Consider the following 19,778-nt stretch of genomic DNA (forward strand, 5'->3'; position numbering starts at 1 on the left):
GCCACTGCCTGGTCAGGCAAAACCACTTAGAATCTTACCACATAACTGCCACTATATATGTATTCTCACGTAAATAGGTCTATGTTGTTTTATAAAGATCGTATCATGGACATGTTAAAGAGCTTGCTTTTTTTTTTATAGCGTCAAATACTTCTACACACATTATTACGCAGTTATCTGCTTTTTTTCTTCAGATAAATTCTAGAGGAGAAGAGCCAGGTGGGAGTGAGAATGTCTATAAGGTCATCTTGGGATCCTTCCGCCCCTTGGGCACCAGAGCTTTAGAGCGAGGCCCTGCACGCTGGCCCGCCCCTATCCTGAGAGTTCACCTGATACCTATGCAGAAGGCCAACACGCAAGAAGGGGCTGGAGAGATCTGTGTCCAAGGAGCAAAACCAGGATTCTGAATCCTTCCTTGTGCCTTTGCCTGCGGGTGCACGCACTCTTCAACTGTATTTCTACCAGTTTGTACTTTGGTTCTGTCATAGTCTTTTCTTTTACAACTGAACCGACTGGCTTCCAAAAGTCAGTTAGCATCCAGCTGAGGCTTAGAGTCCACACTCCAGGCCAGATGAATGACCCATCTCAATGACATTAAGCCTGATACCTGTTCGTCATCACTAGTATCTGCACTTTCATTTTTCTATTAAGTTGAATAGGAATAAAAACAGGGCAAACTGCAGTAATGCACATGAGGCCAGCACTACCTCTGTCTTACCAAAGGTTAGGAGGTGGCATAAGGAACTGAAGTCATAGCACTACATAAGCCACCAAAGAACAAACAGCCTTTCAAACAATGTAGCCCCTGTCACACAATCCTCTCATATCAGCACAAAATCTGGACACAGACGCTTTCCATAGGGCCGTGGAACCACAGTGAGGGCCAGGTGGTTAGACAGGAAAAGTAAGAAGGGGGTTAATACCTCAGCTATTCCAGGGTGCCCCTTAACCTTCTAATTCATCTCTCAAACACCTCTGGCAACATGGTGGACCTTCTTTATAACCCTACTGCAGAAGTCAAGAGATGAGGGATGCTATATAATGCTATCCTACAGTTCTTTCAGAAAACCTGTCCCCCACAACTCAACACTTGCTCCATTCATAGTGCAAACAGCAGAGATTTGGCCTATAGAATAGACTCACTGCCATATAGTAGTTTTGTTTCAATTTTCACTGTTCACTACGACACAGAAGCCCCCATATTAAACAGCCCTTTTTCTGATATCCGTTGTCCATTGGTATAGCAAGAGTTGCTTACAACAGTGGCCATGCAGTGCTGGTCATGTGGTTAAATGCCCACGGGCAATGAGACCATCTACCAGCTGTGGAAACACCTGCCTTTGGAGGGTCTGTATAACCCAGGGCAGGGAAGTCGAAAGCACAGAAGTAGAATACTGTCTTCTAGTTTTCCAAGGGGTCCACACAGCTTGAGGGGAAGGTCCTTTCTATCAAGTGTCCTTGATGGAAGGGTTGGCGGGCTCATTTCAGGAATTTTTTTGAAATTTTCTTAAGTGAGAAGCAGGGAGGTAGAGAGACTCCCGCATGCGCCCGACCAGAATCCACCTGGCATGCCCACCAGGGGGTGATGCTCTGCCCATCTGGGGTGTTGCTCTGCTGCAACTGGAGCCATTCTAGTGCCTGAGGCGGAGGCCATGGAGCCATCCTCAGCGCCTGGGCCAACTTTGCTCCAGTGGAGCCTTGGCTGCCGGAGGGGAAGAGAGAGACAGAGAGAAAGGAGAGGGGGGAAAGTGGAGAAGCAGATGGGCGCTTCCCCTATGTGCCCTGGCTGGGAATTGAACCTGGGACATCCACATGCTGGGCCGTTGCTCTACTGCTGAGCCAACCGGCCAGGGCCTCGTTTCAGGAATTTTTGAACCAGGAAGAACTTGGACTGGGCACAAGTGAGCCCCCAAAGTGCAGCTGAAACTGCCTGAAGATAAGTCAGAAAAGCAGACAGCAGGGATTCACCATACTTCACACCAAGCAATGAATATAACAGGTGACCAGCAGGACACAGTGGAGGACCCTCAGCCCTGAGACGGACAGCAGTGAACCAGCCGGACTGGCAAGTTCTTCAGGGTGCAGCTGCCTGCCCTGGAGTGTGGAGGCACTGAGGGATTCAGGCAGCCCGTCTGTGGGGACGAGGACAGTATTTTAGGGGAAGAACAGCCCTGAGCTGGTGTTGGAGGCGGGCCTGGAAGAGGGGAGCAGCAGAGACGGAGTTGAGTGGGGAGAGGATGCACAGTGAGAATGCCCTGAGACAGACTCTCTGTAAGGCAGGTGGGGGCTGGAGTGACCTAAAGCAGGTCCCTGAGGGTTACAGTAATGGCCGCCACAGGGAGGGCTCCAGAGTGTGGGATAAGACACGAACCATACAGGCACTAGCTGTGGAGTTCCCTCCTCTCCAATCACAAGCCCACTGACACGAGGTCAGCTGGAAGGCGCATGTGACTGACGACAACAATGGCGAGCTGCTCACCCCCAGTTCAAGCCCACCCAGCCTAGCCTTCCCTCATGCCCACCACTCCCCATCCCGCCAGGCGCCAGCCCCCGCCCACTGTGGCAAGCTTCCCTGCTTATTTTGGGTCAGGTACTGGTCTGTGTGCTCACTGCTGCCAGCACTTTTTTGGTGGTAATTATTACAAACTCAGTAATAACTTCATTAACATGTTTCCCCTCTAAACCAGGCTGTGTTTGTCTTGATGACTGGTATGTCCCAGCTCCTACCGCTGTGACCCTCTCACAGCAGGTGCACGAATGTGCAATTCCCAGCTCGACCCACGGGAGGGCTGGGCAGTCTCTGACGGGTGTCCCCGACCAACCTGACAGGTTGATTTCAGTTAAGGAGTCTCGGGTGGTGGTTCCCACAGCAGTGAGCAGGTTGATGGACTGGTCAGTTACGTGGTTACAGTAACTGAGGTGGAGCTTGGAGAGCAGGGGCATATGGCGGATGATGAGCCGCAGCGAGGCGTCCGTGATGTCCAAGCCCGCCAGACGCAGCTCAACGATGTTCCGGAGCTTGCTCCGGTTGTCCATCTGACCTGAGGGGGCAGGGCGGAGAGAGGCCACATAGCAACCTGACAGGGCCCTAAAATGTCCACTTGTCAGATGGAACACTTGGGTTTCATTTTGCCAAGTATTAAAAAAAAAAAATCATTTCCAACATTTAGTAATCATAAGATTCCTCATCAGATTTTACATGTCTAGATTCCTAAAAATTCATCTCTAGAAACACAGAGCCCACATTCCACCCAGCAGTACCAGGCCCATCGGAGCAGAGACAGCAGAGCATTTCTGGATTAGGACGGTTTCATTTAAGCTGCAAGCAGGCAGCGATGATCCCTAAGACCCGACCTAGGAGGGCTCTGTTCCGTGAGCCCCTGTCCAGTCACACGGACCCCAACCCAAACTAGGAGGCTCAGTTCTGTGAGCCCCTGTACAGTCACACAGTCCCCGACGTGTAAGGGGCCCTGACCTCGATGTAGGACAAATGAACAGAGAAGAGCCCCCTGGAGCGGGTGTATAAAGAGCCTCTGCCATTTCAGGGAGACCCCCGGGGTCCAAAGCTGAGCACACAGCAGCTGAAACTCATCTCTATACCCTCCAGAAAAGGGCTGGGGCCATAGAAGGCTTGAGGACACACATACTCGATGGCCCCCAGGCCTGGCCACTCACCTGGCCTGTTATCCGTGGGTGGGGACAGGAGATCCCGCATCTGGGCATCCTTTAGCCCTTCTACCCACTGGACATCCAGGGTCCGGAGCAACGGACAGCTGGAGCTACAGAGGGCTGAGACTGCGATCCATGAGCAGCCCGACAGCACCAAGTCTCGGAGCCCTGGAGGGACAGAGAAGGGGTGGCATGTCAGCTGACTCACCCCAGTCCAGTGCCTGTGCATATTGGGTCCTCGGCCCAGTGCTCACCAGGCAACCGATTGATGAGCCAGCTCAGCTGTTTTTTGGAGATGTTGGTCCAGCTGAGGTCCAGGGAGACAGGCTGTCGCCGGATGATGCCACTCAACATCAGGGGCGTGATGGACTTGCAGTGGTTCAGGTCGATGCGGGTCCACAACCGCTTATCACAGCACCTGGCGGCAGGCCCGGTACCGAGCAGCACTGTCAGACGGTGGGCTCCCCTGTGGAGCCCTCAGCCTGGCCACTGCTACTTCCCGCCTTCCATGCTCAGGGAGAGCTTCCTTACTTCCTCTGGGTTCCTCTCTGTTTACGTCCTGCCTGCCTGTGCCTGGGCATCTCTGCTGTGACTGCCACAGGGCCTCCGTGGGAGGCGTCGCATCCGTTTTCCACTAAGGACTTAAGGGGGGCTTTCTACACCATTGCATGCATGCTATAAAGCTGGGGTTAAGGTAAGTAACTGGCATCCTTGCTGTTAACCTGAGCTAACACTTTAAGGAAAGGGCTCAACCTAGCCCATGGTTCATCTTCCAAGGAGCTAAATCAAGAACTCAAATAGGGTCCAACTCTTGACAAGTCCAGACAGACTCTCTGAGAAGAATTAAGCTGGAGTGGGCTTAAAAGGAGGACATGACTAGCGACTCAAGTGGGGCCACACACCACCAGCAGGCCACCCTGGTCTAGCCCGTGTCTTAGCCCTTGTCCCTGCTGCCGCCCCTCCCGGCCCGGCAGGCCGGTGCCCCTCACCAGCGGTTCCAGGTCCTGCAGACCCGCATGCAGACGCACAGGTCTTGGTGGCTGAGGTAGCTAAAGACGGCCATCCACACCTCTCTGTGCATGACATGGGCCGCCCCATCATCCAGGGGCAGTGAGTCCGGTGGGGGGCTGATGGGCGGCGGCCGGATCACGTGACGCTCCATCTGGATGCACTTGGGCGGGGACACTGAGGGCGGGGGCCGGGAGATGACGCGGGGCGGGCTGCGCAGGCCGGGCCCCAGCTGGTGCCGCAGCTCCCGGGGGGCGCCGTTGAGCCCCTTGCTGAAGCGCTGGGGGCGCTCGCAGAGGCCCAGGGGCCGCTTGGGCTCCTCGTTCTCGCTCTCGGGCTCGGACTTAATGGGCTGGCGGTTTTCGTGGGCCAGGCTGCTCTCCGTCTTCTGGATCTCCTGGTTCAGCTCCTTGCTCAGCTCCTTGCTCAGCTCCTTGGTGGGGAGCCGCCGCTTCCTGCGCATCTTGACCTTCTTCTTCTCCTCGGGCCCGTCCGCGCCCTCAGTGCTGGGCCCAGGCGTCGGCGAGCTAGAGCGGGAGCGGGAGCGGTCGCTCTCCCGGGTCTTGGGGGGCGCCTCGGGCAGGTCGTCCTCCGGCTCTTGCTTGAAGCGCCGGAGCGGCTTGTTGGCTAGAGCAATCCGGTCTTCAGCATTCTTCCAGGAGCGCCGCTGGGGAGGGGAGTGTGGGGGCGAGCAGTTGAGTCCCCAGCTCAGGGCTGGGCCTGCCCCAGCCTCCCACCCGTCTCCCGGGATACCCTACCCCAGGCCCAAGGGGCTGGGCCGATGGTACCTTTTTCCTGAAAAGCTTATCTTCTTTGCCAGGCTTTAGCTGTCGCAGGAAAGAAAGGATGCGGAGCTTGCTCCCGGGGTGCGTGGGGCTTGTTCCTTTCACCCAACCCCACCCACCTCCACCCGTCCAGTCTCCGGAGTGGGAACTGGAGGGGCGCCTTCCACACAAACCCACTCTGACAAATGGGTGGGCCCTGCCGGGCCGTGTTAAGAAGCTGAAAGTAGAGGAGTGGGGTTGAGTTGTTCCCGCCCAACTGACCTCGCACCCTTGGACCGACCCAGAGATAGGCAGTGGCCTACTCAGGGCGGACTTGGCCCCGGAGCCCGTCCTAGAGGCAGGGCCTGTGGGATTCCCAGCAGAGCCTGAAGGGCTAGAGCAGGGAGAAGACCAGGCGCCACCTTGTGGTTGATGCTGGAAGGGCCTGTGGGCGGAGCAGGGCCACCAGGATCTTCCGAGGTGCCCCAGAAGCTTGGCTGAACAGGTGCCCCTGGAGCAGCGGGGCAGTGGGCTGGAGGACCAGTGGGGTGAGCGTGGGGGGGTCTGGGGGGCTTAGCAAGTCCCCAGAGCCTTGGGGGTGCGGGGCGATGTGGGAGCACCTGGTGGAAGTAAGTGAGACTGGATCTCCACCATGGGCTGAGGCTGCTGCCTAGAGGGGGCCTCGGTGAGAGGTGAGAGGAGGAACCTGGGGACGTCTGTAGTGTGGAGGCCTAGAGAGGTAAGAAGAGGAGTAACTGGTTGGTTTTCCCCTCCTTTCTGTTGGGCGGGCAGGCAGTCTCTCAGGACTTAGGTGCCCTGCTCAGAGCAGCCAGAGACTGGGGTCTGGGTTCTCCCCACTGCGCCCGCACCCAGGTCTGGGTTCTCCCCACTGCGCCCGCACCCAGGTCTGGGTTCTCCCCTCTGCACCCGCACCCCAGGACCAGCTAGGGCACCGTGCCCCTGCGCCCCGCCCCTCCCGGTTGTACCCGTTTGCGTCCACTCGGCTCCTGCGGCTTCTCGTATTTCCGCTTCCTTCTCAGGTGCACATCATCCGACTTTCTGCGCAGGATGCCATCCGGGGGGACCTTCTTGGGGTGCTCGTCGGATCTGCGCCGGGGCGCCTCCTCACACTCGCTCCTCCGCTTGGCAGAAGATTCCTGGCCCTCCTTGTTGTCCCGGTTCATCTTCTGCTCCTTGAGCAGGGAGCCGGGTAGGTTGGAGGCATACTTAAAGCCGGGGCCACGCTTTTGCTTGTAGGCCAAAAAGAGACAAGGTACAAGCGAACTGTATATCTTTGGACGAGCCCCCCGCCCCAAGCCCGCTGCACACACCCCCTCCCCCCCCCCGGTGGGCAGAGGCTGGGCCTGGCAAAGCCAAGGTCCATCCCTCCCGGGTTGAGCCCTGCCACTGAGGAGTCTGACACTCACTTTCCCAGTCTTGCCTGCGTGATTACACTTGGGACACTCCCAGCAGTTTGGAAGCTCATCATTGACCACGCCCTCCGACTCCTTAATCTGTGAGGAACAGGCCAGTCAGCAAACGCGGTGGGGGGAGGCGCAAAGAAAACGGTAGTAGTTAAGACAGGTGACTGCTGAATTCAGTCACTGTGTGTGGAGGTGGGTGTGAGCAAGTCAGACTGTTGTCCATGCTCTGATCTGGGACAGAGAGGAGTCACCAGCCAATGAAGACACAGTGGTCTGACTTCCAAAGCCAGGGAATATCACAGCATCCCAGTCAGAGTGTGTATTAGGGGGGATGTCAGGGGGGGTGACCATCAAACCAACCCCCCCACTGCCACCCAGGGACAGGAGACACTTCAGGGCTGAAAGGCCATTTTGGGCAGGCACGCCCTGAACTCTCTAGAACACAGATACACACAGCAGACATCTGGCTGACAGGGAGGCGACAGGTATGTTGCCATTCTCTTGTGAAAGAAGCTACATGCCAGCCCCGAGTGGTCTCTTCCTTTGGAAGGAAGAACCTGCTGCCCAAGACAGGCAGGTACCCAGAAGGCAGCCCTGCCTTGGACGCACCAAAGGCAGCTTCCCCGCACCCAGGAACACGGCCCCCTGTTGTTAGGGGACCTGCCCTCACCTGGCCAGGCCCCAGTGTTCTCAGAAGCACTGAGCCAGGGTTCCAGCGAGCAGCCTGACAACCCCAGTGTCTCCCTCTGGCCCAGGTGTGAGGCTCTGGGAACTCGCTGTGGTTCTGGGGGAGGGGGGGAGAGGGCAGGGCGGAAAGGGGAGGGGAGAGGGAAGGGAGGGGAGGGGAGGGAGGGAGAGTGTCTGTGTGTGTCTGTAAGGTCTGAGCTACTAGAGACCCTCTTGCCCTCAGCCCATCTGACACACAGAACCCCCAAACTTGAGGGTCTTCCCTGGAAGGAATCTAAGCTCCCCCTGTCCCGTGGACCTTCACTGCCACCAGAGGCCCCAGGTGGGGGTGTCAGCAGCATACCAGATCCCTTCAGGGGCCACTCACCTTAAGGCATCCAGGGTGGATGATTTCATTGCAGATGGAGCACTCCATGAGCATGAGGTTAAACTTGCCTTCCTCTTCTTCGACTGTGTCCTCCTTCCCTGCCTCGCCGCAAACTAGGCACACAGCAGTGTGGGGCAGCACTGGCTGGAGAATGGGGAGAGCAGAAGTCAGCTGGGGCTGGGACCCACGTGAGCAACGGGACAAGGGCACGAGCTGCTGTCCTCTGGCCTGCCATCGCCATCCACCCGTCCATCCACCCACCCACCCACTCATTCATATACTCTACTACCTCTGTGTGCCAGGTACTACTCAAGTGCTGGGAATACACACGACAGAAACACGCCTCTGCCATCCTGAGCTTGTGTCTTAGTGGAGGGAGGAGGCCAAAATGGAGAACATAGTACATGACATGGTACGGAGAAAAATACAGCAAGCAGGACCGGGGCCAGGGCCAGGGCCAGGGCGGGAGGCAGGCTAATCTGAAGTGAGGTCAGAGATGGCCTCACATTTGAGGAAAGACCCGAAGGAGGCGGGGTGCGAGCCTGCACCTCACCAGCAGGTATCAAACCATCAGCTGGGGACTCCAGGGTCTCCAAGACCTTCACAAGGAGGTGTGGGAGGTGGGTCAACACTACTTTCAGAACAACAGTACGACGCCAGCGGTCTTTTCCACCGTGTTAACATTAGCACTGCCGGGTGATGGGGCTCTTCCTGGCCATACACTCATTAAGGTTACCAGTTTCATTTAGGAGTGTCTTTGATGAAGCAGTAAAAACTATCAACTTCATTAAAACTTTGACCCTTGATCCTTTTCACATTATATTGTGTGACAAAATGGGAAGTCGGCACAAACGTCTGCTGTGTACCAAGCGACGGCATCTGAAGGGAAAGCACTGATGTGACCATGCTGAGGGCTCACCTGGCTACCTTCTCTACAGACCATCACTTTACTTGGAAGAATGACTGCTAAAAAATACAAGCCCATGGATGCTGGCATATTTCCCCAAAGACGAAACAAGTGACCCTGTCACGCCAGAGAAATAACTTACAACGTGCTGCAAATGATACAATTCTCATTTTCCACACAAAAATTAGAATTTTATGAAATTCAGCCACCACAAACCTGACAGCTTCCCAGTACGGAAAGACTTTTCTGACGAGATTGGTAGTGGGTAACAAATGTGGTCGAAAAAATTGTTTTAAAAATATTGTATAGCCCTGGCCGGTTGGCTCAGCGGTAGAGTGTCGGCCTGGCGTGCAGGAGTCCCGGGTTCGATTCCCGGCCAGGGCACACAGGAGAAGCGCCCATCTGCTTCTCCACCCCTCCCCCTCTCCTTCCTCTCTGTCTCTCTCTTCCCCTCCCGCAGCCGAGGCTCCATTGTAGCAAAGATGGCCCAGGTGCTGGGGATGGCTCTGTGGCCTCTGCCTCAGGTGCTAGAATGGCTCTGGATGCAACAGAGCAACGCCCAAGAGGGGCAGAACATCACCCCCTGGTGGGCATGCCGGGTGGATCCCGGTAGGGTGCATGCGGGAGTCTGACTGCCTCCCCGTTTCCAGCTTCGGAAAAATGAAAAACAAACAAACAAAAAAAAAATTGTATAATGCACCAACATTCAGAAAATCTGCATAACTCAGTCATCCGGTCTTTTCCAAATGGCTAATGCATGACTTTACCAGATCATGTATGAGCAAATGAGCTATTCCAAGGGCAAGGAAGACTAATAAATTTTAATTTAACAGTATGAGAAATTCACTGATACAGTTTCAGATTCCACATTGCAACTAATGTTCTGGTGGAGTACCAGGAAAGAATATCCACAATGATCTGAAATGGCTATGAAAATACTCTTCTTTTCCAACTCTGCTTCTGAGTAAGGCCAGGGAACCTTCATACAATTCCTCTAGAACACCACCAATGGAACGAATACAGAATCAGATGTGGAAATCCAGGTCTTGTCTAATGAAACTGGTATGAAAGAGATTTATTGTAACATAAAACAATGCTATTCTCCCCACCAATCATTTTAGTCTGGAAAATGTAATTATTTCTAACAAAAAGGTTGGCCCTGGCCAGTTGGCTCAGTGGGAGAGTGTTGGTCCAGCGTGTGGAAGTCTCAGGTTCAATTCCCGGTCAGAGTACAAAGGAGAAGTGCCCATCTGTTTCTCACCCCCCCCCACCCCTACCCTGCTTTTCTCTCTCTCCCTGCCTATGCCTACAGCCATGGATCAATTAGAGTGAGTTGGCCCAGAGTGGCGTGACCTCTGCCTCAGGCACTAAAAAAAATGGCTCCAGTTGCAATAGAGCAAGGGTCCCAGGTGGGCAGAGCATCGCCCCCTAGTGGGTATGCCGGGTGGATCCCCATTGGGCACATGCAGGAGTCTGTTTCCTTTTTTCTTACCAAATAAATTTTTAAAAAATAAATAAAATTAAAAAATGTTTTTATGTTGTGTTTCTTATTTTTCCTTTTTTAATGAATTCAGTGTTAATTTTAAATATGGTAATATTAATAAGTAAATGAATTTTTGGGTCCTCATGACTTATTTTTAATTTTTACGAATTTATTTGAGCCAAATTGACAACATATGCTGGGGAAGCAAGATCTCAAATGCTCCTTGGGTCCTGATGATTTTGGAGAGGACAAAGTGATTCTTTTTTTTTTTTTGTATTTTTCTGAAGCTGGAAATGGGGAGAGACAGTCAGACAAGACTCCCGCATACGCCGGACCGGGATCCACCCGGCACGCCCACCAGGGGGCAATGCTCTGCCCACCGGGGGCAATGCTCTGCCCCTCCCAAGCGTCGCTCTGTTTCGACCAGAGCCACTCTAGCGCCTGAGGCAGAGGCCAAGGAGCCATCCCCAGCGCCCGGGCCATCTTTGCTCCAATGGAGCCTCGGATGCGGGAGGGGAAGAGAGAGACAGAGAGGAAGGAGAGGGGGAGGGGTGGAGAAGCAAACGGGCGCCTCTCCTGTGTGCCCTGGCCGGGAATCGAACCCGGGACTTCTGCACGCCAGGCCGACGCTCTACCACTGAGCCAACCGGCCAGGGCCAAAGTGATTCTGAAAACACCAAGTTTGAGAACTGACGTGCTAGGCTATAAATTCCCTGCCTGCACAGACGCTCTGTCCCCAGACACCCCTGGGGTCCCATCACCTGGTACAGGGATCCAGAGGAAACACACAGGCAATTTTTATTAAATTGAGTTAGAGGAGCTTCAAATAAACTGAAATAACACATTCCACTGTGTAAGCCAGTGATAAAGTCTACAAAATGGCACAAACACTGGAATTCAAACGAACATAACACTGAAGAGAAGAGGGTCATCATTTGTTTAACAAACACTTAACTGAACATCTGCTAAAGCCTGAAGGACTGGCTGAGAGGGGACAGCGATGAGGGTGACAGCTGCTCCCCGAGGTGTCTGGGAAGATGAAGACAGATCGTGGTGGAAGCCCAGGAGAAGGCGGACAGGTCACACACAAGCGTAACCAGAGGCAGCAGAGGCAGCTGCCGGAGCACGCACAGGCCGGGGGGGTTGGGCTCAGAGAGAAGAGGGTCGCGTAGGGAGACTGGGGTGCTGGTCTAGGACGGGGCAGGCGGCCGGCTCTGAAAGGGTGATGAGGGGTAGAAACAGAAGTGAAGCCACCGCAGAGCCTAGGACAGGCGAGCCCAGGGCCTGCAGAGGGATCTGGACTGTGGGAAGGGATCGAGTCTGCAGAGGGAGCCTCAGACAGGGGGCAAGGGGAAGGCCGCTGTGGGTGGAGGGAGGCTCTGGCACATTCAGAGAGAAGGGCCTGGGAAAGGGAGAGAAGTGGATAAAACATCCCAGCAAAGTGGACAGGCTGCAGGAAGGGCAAGAAGCCCCCGCCCCAGTCGGGCTGAGTCTGCCTATGTGACCAGTTCCAGAAGCCACATCAAGGTGGAGAGGAGACAAGTGAGGTTTCCTGCAACCAGCACCAACGGTGCCAGGTACCAGGCTAGCACCACAACTGCAAAGAACTGGTGACAGCAGAGACGAGTTTCCTCTATCTGAGCCTGGGACACTGGGTGGGAGGGAGGTGGTGGAAGAGAAAACAAGGCTAAAGAGGAAGAAGAGATAGTCCTGGGTCAAGGCCAACATGTAAAGTTTTAGGTGACACTGCTTTCAATACCAAGAGTCCCTACAGACAACCTCTCAAATCCTGACAGAACATGACAAGGCACAGGGACCCCCCGAAATGCACACAGATAAAAATCTGTATTTAATTTCAAGGAGGATCTCAAATTCCCTGAAATCCATTCAAATGACCTGGGTACGGGTAACAAAAAACACAAGCAGCGAAACTTAAAAACTTCTGCACAGCAAAGGAAACAATCAACACTGGAAAGGAGGAAATATTTACAAAGCATGTATGTGTAAAAGGCAAATGTCCAAATTCTATAAAGAACTTCTACTACCACAACAAAAATACAAACAATCCAATTTCAAAACTGGGCAAAGAGGTTCAACAGACATTTCATTTCTCCAAAGAAGCCATGCAGATGGCCAACATCATATGCTGAGCAGATGAAAAGATGCTCAATGGCCTGACCTGTGGTGGCACAGTGGATAAAGCGTCGACCTGGAATGCTGAGGTTGCCGGTTCAAAACCCTGGGCCTGCCCGGTCAAGGCACATATGGAAGTTGATGCTTCCTGCTCCTCCCCCCCTTTCTTTCTCTCTTCTCGAAAATGAATTAAAAAAAAAAAAAAAAGATGCTCAATGTCACTCATCATCAGGGAAATGCAAATCAAGACCACAGTGAGTTACCCCCTCAGACCCATTCAATGACCACTACCAGAAAACCAGAAAAAAAAACAAGAAATTGAAGAGACAAACAAGAAGTGCGGGGGAAACTAGAACCCTGGTGCACAGTTGATGGGAATGTAAAATGGTGCAGTCACTATGGAAAGCAGTGTGGAGACTCCTCAGGAAATTAAAAACAGAATTCCATACGACCCAGCAATTCCACCCCTTTCAGACCATCCAAAGGAATTCAGAACAGGACACCCGTGCTCATCACAGCATCATTTGCAACAGCCAAGAGGTGGGAGCAACTTAAATGTCCATGGACACACAAAAGGATGAAGAAAACGCAGGCTATACACACAATGAAATATTAGTCAGCCTTTAAAAAAGAAGGAAATCCTGTCACATGCTTCAACGCGGGTGAACCTTAAAAGATTATGCTGGGTGAAATAGGCCATCATAGAAGGAGAAATCTTGCCTGACTCCACGTTACCTGTAGTGTCTAAAGTAGTCCCACTGAGAAACAGGAAGTAGAAGGGTGGTTGCTGGGGATGGGGGTGGATGGGGGATAGGGGCAGGGGGAGGGGAAAGAAGACTTCTGGTTTAACCATACAGAGTTTGATTTGGCAAGATGAAAATGTCCTAGAGCTCGGTTTTCACAACAATGGGCATAGAAGTAATACGACTCTACTGTACATTTAAGGATGGTTAAAATGGACCTGGCCGGGTAGCTCAGTTGGTTGGAGTGTTGTCCCAATATGCCAAGGTTGTGGGTTTGATTCTTGGTCAGGGCACATACAAGAATCAACCAATGAATGCATAAATAAGTGGAACAACAAATTGATGTTTCTTCCCCCTCTCCCACACCCATTCTCTCTAAAATTAAAAAAAAAAAAAAAAAAAAATTAGAATGACAGGGATGTAAAATACAGCATAGGAAAGTCAATATTGTCGTGACTATGCCTGGGGCCAGGTGGGTATTGGAAATATCAGGGAGAACACTCTACAGTATATGATTGGCTAACCACTGCTGTATACCTTAATCTAATACAAAATACTAAATGTAGGCCCTGGCCGGTTGGCTCAGCGGTAGAGCGTCGGCCTAGCGTGCGGAGGACCCGGGTTCGATTCCCGGCCAGGGCACACAGGAGAAGCGCCCATTTGCTTCTCCACCCCTCCGCCGCGCCTTCCTCTCTGTCTCTCTCTTCCCCTCCCGCAGCCAAGGCTCCATTGGAGCAAAGATGGCCCAGGCGCTGGGGATGGCTCTGTGGCCTCTGCCTCAGGCGCTAGAGTGGCTCTGGTCGCAACATGGCGACGCCTAGGATGGGCAGAGCATCACCCCCTGGTGGGCAGAGCTTCGCCCCTGGTGGGCGTGCCGGGTGGATCCCGGTCGGGCGCATGCGGGAGCTCTGTCTGACTGTCTCTTCCTGTTTCCAGCTTCAGAAAAATGCAAAAAAAAAAAAAAAAAAAGCAAAAAAAAAAAAAAAATACTAAATGTAAACTGTAAAAAAAACAACAACCCTTTGATAAAAACATGAGGTACAAAAATAACTGATGAGGCCCTGGCCGGTTGGCTTGGTGGTAGAGCGTCAGCCTGGCGTGCGGAAGTCCCGGGTTCAATTCCCGGCCGGGGCACACATGAGAAGTGCCCATCTGCTTCTCCACCCCTCCCCCTCTCCTTCCTCTCTGTCTCTCTCTTCCCCTCCTGGAGCTGAGGCTCCATTGGAGCAAAGGATCGCCCGGGCACAGAGGATGGCTCCGTGACCTCTGCCCCAGGTGCTGGAGTGGCTCTGGTTGCAACAGAGCATCGCCCCCTGGTGGGCGTGCCGGGTGGATCCCGTCGGGCGCATGCAGGAGTCTGTCTGTCTGACTGCCTCCCTGTTTCCAGCTTCAGAAAAATACAAAAAAATTAAAAAATTAAAAAAAAAAATAACTGATGAACAACAGAAACCATCTGTTCCGTTAGAAAAAAATTTTTTTTATTTAATAGTGTACTGAAACTGGGTTGTGTGAGTTGGGGAGTAGCTGTTTACTTGTTTGGTTAGGAAATAAACACAATCAACAATAAAATAAAGAAAAAGAAAGTGAAAATATATTGCAACAATTTATTGGAGCTTATCAACTTTTAGTATGAATAAGATGTTTCTTAAGCAAAAATAAAAAACTTTTATACATCTATATCAAATAGAGCACAAAAATATATTTTGCAAAAAAAGAAGAAAAGGTTAAAATGATAAATTTTGTTATATATTTTGAACCGCAATAAAAAAAGAAAACACAGTGTGTGTGTGTGGAGGGAGGAGGGGAAGGTGCCCCCTGGCCTGGAGGGGCACAGCAGCCAGGGTCCTGTCCCTCCAGTGAAGGCTGCCTTGGGTGGGGGTGGGGGTCAGAGATCACAGGAAGGAGCCCCAGGCCCTGAAAGCAGCGCCCCAAGGGAAGCAGGGTGTGTGGGTGTGAGCAGAGGGTACGCACAGGCAGCCCCCGACAGGGCATGTTGTGAGAGAGTGTGTCCACTGCCCTGTCCTGGGGTAAGGCCGGAGGCAAAGGGCCAGCCAGGCTCTGCAGCCGCCCAGTTCCTGAGCCTGAGCACCATAAATCAGTCCTCTCTGTCCGGGCAGCCCTGCAGGAGGTGCCCTGATCTTCCACCCAGGCCTCTGACTCTGAAGGTAGGACAGGAAGGAGGGGCGCGCCTACATAACTGGATCATAAATGTCTGCAACGGGGTCACAGACAGGAGAGGCTGCCCTGACATCTTTACTGGCGGAAACTTCAAAGCACCTGGTCATCAAGGGAAGGAAAGGGTTCTAAGCATCAGAGGATGAAGGAAAAAGAGCCCAAGCACAGGGCGGGAAGTCCTGCCATGTGGAATTGGGAAACAGCACTCCTCTGAGTCCATTTCTTCCTAGAGGGGGCCTCTCTCGGGAGTTTCTGCCGTGCGGACAGTCTCTTTAAGCAGAGTCAGGGCAGACCAGCGAGCAGAGGAACACCCGGCCTGTGGCTGAATGAGGCCGGGTCCTGGAAAAAGGCAGGGCCAGCCTGCGCTGCTGGAGCTCGGGAGGCCCCAGGCTCAGGGGGAGCCCCTCTGCGCACTCACCGCGATGCACTGCCTCATGATGCAGCTCTGCTTCATCCGCCCGGGCCCCCCGAACTTCTTCATGTCCTTGCAGAAGTGGCACTCTCCGCACTCGGTCCGAAGGCAGGCCTCGCATTTGCGGCATCGCGTCCGGCGCCGGCGAGCTCCCGCCGTGGTCCGGTTGGCGGCCAACTTCACCGCGGAGGCGGGGCCCAGCTTGCCCTTGGGCCGCCCTATCGCCCGGTTCTGCAGAGAACACACAGGACTGGTAAACGGTGGGCTGCAGGCAGGTGGGACATACAGCGGACCACGTTACAGGTTGACCTGAACCCCCCCCCCCCAAAGGTATGCTAGCATGCTAACCCTAGAACCTCAGAATGGGACCTTATTTGCAAACAGGGTTTTACACAGGTAAACATAACTCATGTCCCCATGAAGAGGGGGATTATGGACACAGGCACACAGGGGTTAGAGGGCCGTGTGATGGCAATGACACCTCTATAAGCCAAGAAAGGCCAGTTACTGCCCAGAGCCTTCAAAGCGAGCCCGGCCAGGTCCACACTCTGATTTGACTTCCGGTCTCCAGACTGGTGAGAGAATTCAGTTCCTGTTGCTCTATGTCACCCAGTTTGTGGTATTCCATTATGGTAGCCCCAGGAGCCTGACACAGAGGGCGCTCTAGTTTCTGACTGGCTCAAGACCCTTCCGTGGCCCCAGGTCTCAGACTAGTCCCTGAGCTTGTGCCACCTGGGAGACGCCACACAGGGCCACATGGTCAGCCGTGTTTCCTGGGCCAGGCACACCCTCCCCACTCCACGGGGCGAGCACCCGCTCATCCTACAGGCCCGTCTGCACACCACGTTCTTCCGGCAGCCCTCCCTGACCACACTGCACAGGGCTCGGGCGCCTCGTGCAGGTGTCCTCACAGCACTTGTCACAACTGTGTCCTTCCACTGGTCCTCCCTCTGAGACCAAGAGCTCAGGAAGGCGGTTACCAACGGTGTCTTTCCACCACTTGTTGCTTGACAAGAGGATGTGCTCAGTGGACCTAACAAAACCCAGGAGAAATGAAACAGTGCTAAGGAACCTTGACTTCTGGCACAGTCCCTAAATGGGCCCATGTCCTTCCTACCCTGTGGCTCAGAAGGAAACAGAAGTAGGTAGGTTCAGTGTTAAACAGTGAGCTAGCCAGCCACATGTCTGCTCTGAGGTCCTTGCATCCTGGCCACCAGGGCCAGAGAGCTTCTTCCAAATGAGGATCCCTGGGGGAACTCCTGGTCAGCTCCTGGAGGACACTGTCGGCTGAGGTCCCTGTCCACTAGGACAGGAAGAGGGAAGGCCCAGGATGGCAGAGTGTATCTGGTCCAAAGCATCTTTCTGAAGAGCACGAGTTTGCTGGAAAATGGCTCTTCCCTCCGACACAGAGACCCACGACTCACCCCAAAACTACCTGATCTAAATGGCAGGTGTTGCTCAAAGCCCCGTTTCGGCCAACTCAACATCCTTCAGTCTGGTCCTGGCCTTTCCATTTCAATTGCTTGTCACTACATATTAGATCCCTAAACAAAATCCCATCATCTTGTTATCTCCTGGCCCAAAGGCACGGTGACACTCTAAGAGGGTGCTAGGGTCCTGCCTACCCTCCCTGAACTCCACAGGGGCTGCCTAGAAATGTAAAACCACATTGGGAAGAAAAACAGTCTGCCCTGCTCTGTGAATAAAGCCTTATTGTCATTCATTTTCTTCTGCTGTGTAGTGACCCCGGTGGAGAGCTGAAAATCTCACATACCCCAATCCACACACACCTTTGGTCATTCCCAAGTGGATCCTTCCCTCAGATTTATTTCCCCAGCAGCCTGCAGCAACCAAGGAGACTATAAGGCCCCCAACAGCATCGGTGCCCACCCCATAAGGCGCTGCTGGTCAACTTGCTCTGAACTCAGCAGGGGGAAGGGAGATGCTAGATCTGGTCCCACTGGCCCCTGTCCTCACCTCCCACAAAGCTGCGCCAGGCTCCAGCAATGGTTACCTCAGGGGCAGGCACTGGTCGGCCCACACACCCACCAGCTGCCCCAGGGAGAGAGGCTGCCCCAACACTAGTTACTCTGGGCTTCCCTGCACCGTCCTTACACAACACCCCAGGAAGGCCTAGGGCGCCCCGAGTCATGCATTCCGCAGCGATAACACCAAATCGACCTACACACTGCACACGTCAACTCAGGTTGGGTCTTGCTGCCAGAGTAGTTAAAAAATAAATAAGATCAGTTTTCAGAGTCTTTGGATTTGAGAATGGCAAGTAAGCGACTGTGGACCTGAAAACTAAGCAAGGATAAGGATGGTGACAGCAGAAAAGGTGGCTATTTGCTGAGTGTGCACTATTGTGTCATATTTTACATGTTTTCCCCAATTATAACCCAAAGAGACGCTGTTTTCCAGATGAGGAAACTAGAGCTGGAGGTGAAGGGACTTGCCCAGGGTCACGGAGCCAGCAGAGGATGTGCATTCCCTCCAGCTGTGCTCTAAACAGCACTGACTACAGCGGACTTGACGGTGAAGAAAGGGGAGAGCCCCCCCAAGTACACACATGATGGGTGCTGACAGGAGGTGCACAGAGGCACGTGGACTCCCAGAGAAATGGGCGCCAGGAAGGTTCTTCCCTTTCTTCACAGCCTGGGACACTTTCCAACACAGAGCGCGTCTCCTGTAACAACTCACTCTTTGGGTCATCACAACACGAGCAAGTGGGCAGGCAGGCAGAGCAGCCTCTAGTCAGGTACAGAGAGGGCAGCACAGGTGCCAGCTGCCAAGGGCTCACACCTAAGGACTAGCGTCTTTGATGAAGATTCCGAGGGGAAAAAAAAAGAAAAATTCTAGGAGTCCACACACGCCTCTTCCCATCCCACTCAGGAATGGCAGGTATACACAGCCACTGAGCCAGCTCTGTGGCCTCGCTGGCCACAAAGACCGTCTCTCGGAAGTAAAAGTTGAGCCAACCCACCCAGAGCCACAATGCCTGGACTGTGACTGTAAAATAAGCCCCCTTCCTGTGTTTTCCAAAGCGCATTCCTATTGGAAGAAGCACATCTCCAATCTATAAAAAAAAACAAGCCTGTCTGGATCTTGATGGCAGCAGAGACATCCTGACAAAGCAAACAACTGAAAACACCTCGAAAGAAGAGGTGTAAGGAGCTGCTGTTCCCGAGGACTTGGATTCTGGCCCCCTCTAGCCAGCTGCCTGATCAAGCAGGAAGAGCTGCTGCCACCACAGCCTCTCCAGCAGCCATTGTAGGACACAGGCACCAACCAGCCGGCCTGTTGGGCGTCAACCGAGTAACCCCTGAAATGCAGGATGCTAACAAAGACCACTGAGAAAACCAACACATTACACAAGACATCGGAGGTGTCTTCTATTAAGGAGGTGAACAAGCCTCTCGTTTCGGCATGAAGCTTCTGACCTAATCATTTTTAGGTGACACCTAAAGGTTCACTGATACTCAATTCTACTCTCTCTTATCCTTGCCTCTGTTTGTTCAAGTAACCCAGAAATGTCTTGTTAATTTCAGTATGAAATCTTCTTCCCAGCAAAAGGCAATGATGGAATCCCCTGACTACCATTTCCAAACCATTCCCCTGACCCCAGGGCCACTTGTTGATCTTATCAACTCAGGATCCATATCATCAGCTCAGCCGGTGAGGTAGACCTAGAGTCCACAGCCCCCCCCCCCCACAATTTCAGTATTCCAACATCTTTTTTCCATCAGCAACTCATAAGCATGTCTTTAAAAGAAGTACTATTAGGGTATATCTTCCTTTCATCCATTCCACAAATATTAACTGAGTACCTCCTATCAAATCCTGTACTCTCCAGAGCAGCAGTTCTCAACCTGTGGGTCGCAACCGCGGCGGGGTTGCCTAAAGCCATCGGAAAATACATAATGCATATCAGATATTTACATTCCAAATCATAACTGTAGCAAAATTACAATTATGAAGTAGCCACCAAAATTATTTTTTTGGTTTG

The 19,778-nt window shown here is 53.1% G+C and overlaps 1 protein-coding gene across 11 annotated transcripts in view; it reads right to left on the bottom strand.

Annotated features, from left to right (window-relative positions):
- The window catches only part of KDM2B (lysine demethylase 2B), a 114,854-nt gene that overhangs the window by 2,894 nt on the left and 92,182 nt on the right, over positions 1-19,778 (bottom strand). For 5 of the 11 annotated variants that reach the window (XM_066260623.1, XM_066260626.1, XM_066260627.1 and 2 more), the window contains 11 exons: positions 15,779-16,003; positions 7,920-8,063; positions 7,536-7,649; positions 6,868-6,955; positions 6,428-6,699; positions 6,062-6,172; positions 5,466-5,504; positions 4,659-5,344; positions 3,924-4,087; positions 3,676-3,837; positions 2,823-3,041 (listed from right to left, as the gene is read on the bottom strand). In XM_066260623.1, the coding sequence (XP_066116720.1) occupies positions 2,823-3,041; positions 3,676-3,837; positions 3,924-4,087; positions 4,659-5,344; positions 5,466-5,504; positions 6,062-6,172; positions 6,428-6,699; positions 6,868-6,955; positions 7,536-7,649; positions 7,920-8,063; positions 15,779-16,003 (2,224 nt within the window). The remainder of the gene's footprint in view (positions 1-2,822; positions 3,042-3,675; positions 3,838-3,923; positions 4,088-4,658; positions 5,345-5,465; positions 5,505-6,061; positions 6,173-6,427; positions 6,700-6,867; positions 6,956-7,535; positions 7,650-7,919; positions 8,064-15,778; positions 16,004-19,778) is intronic. The other 6 variants (XM_066260629.1, XM_066260631.1, XM_066260632.1 and 3 more) reach the window with 3 other exon arrangements.

Source organism: Saccopteryx bilineata, chromosome 2 (genome assembly GCF_036850765.1).
Source record: "Saccopteryx bilineata isolate mSacBil1 chromosome 2, mSacBil1_pri_phased_curated, whole genome shotgun sequence".
Lineage (NCBI taxonomy): Eukaryota > Metazoa > Chordata > Mammalia > Chiroptera > Emballonuridae > Saccopteryx > Saccopteryx bilineata.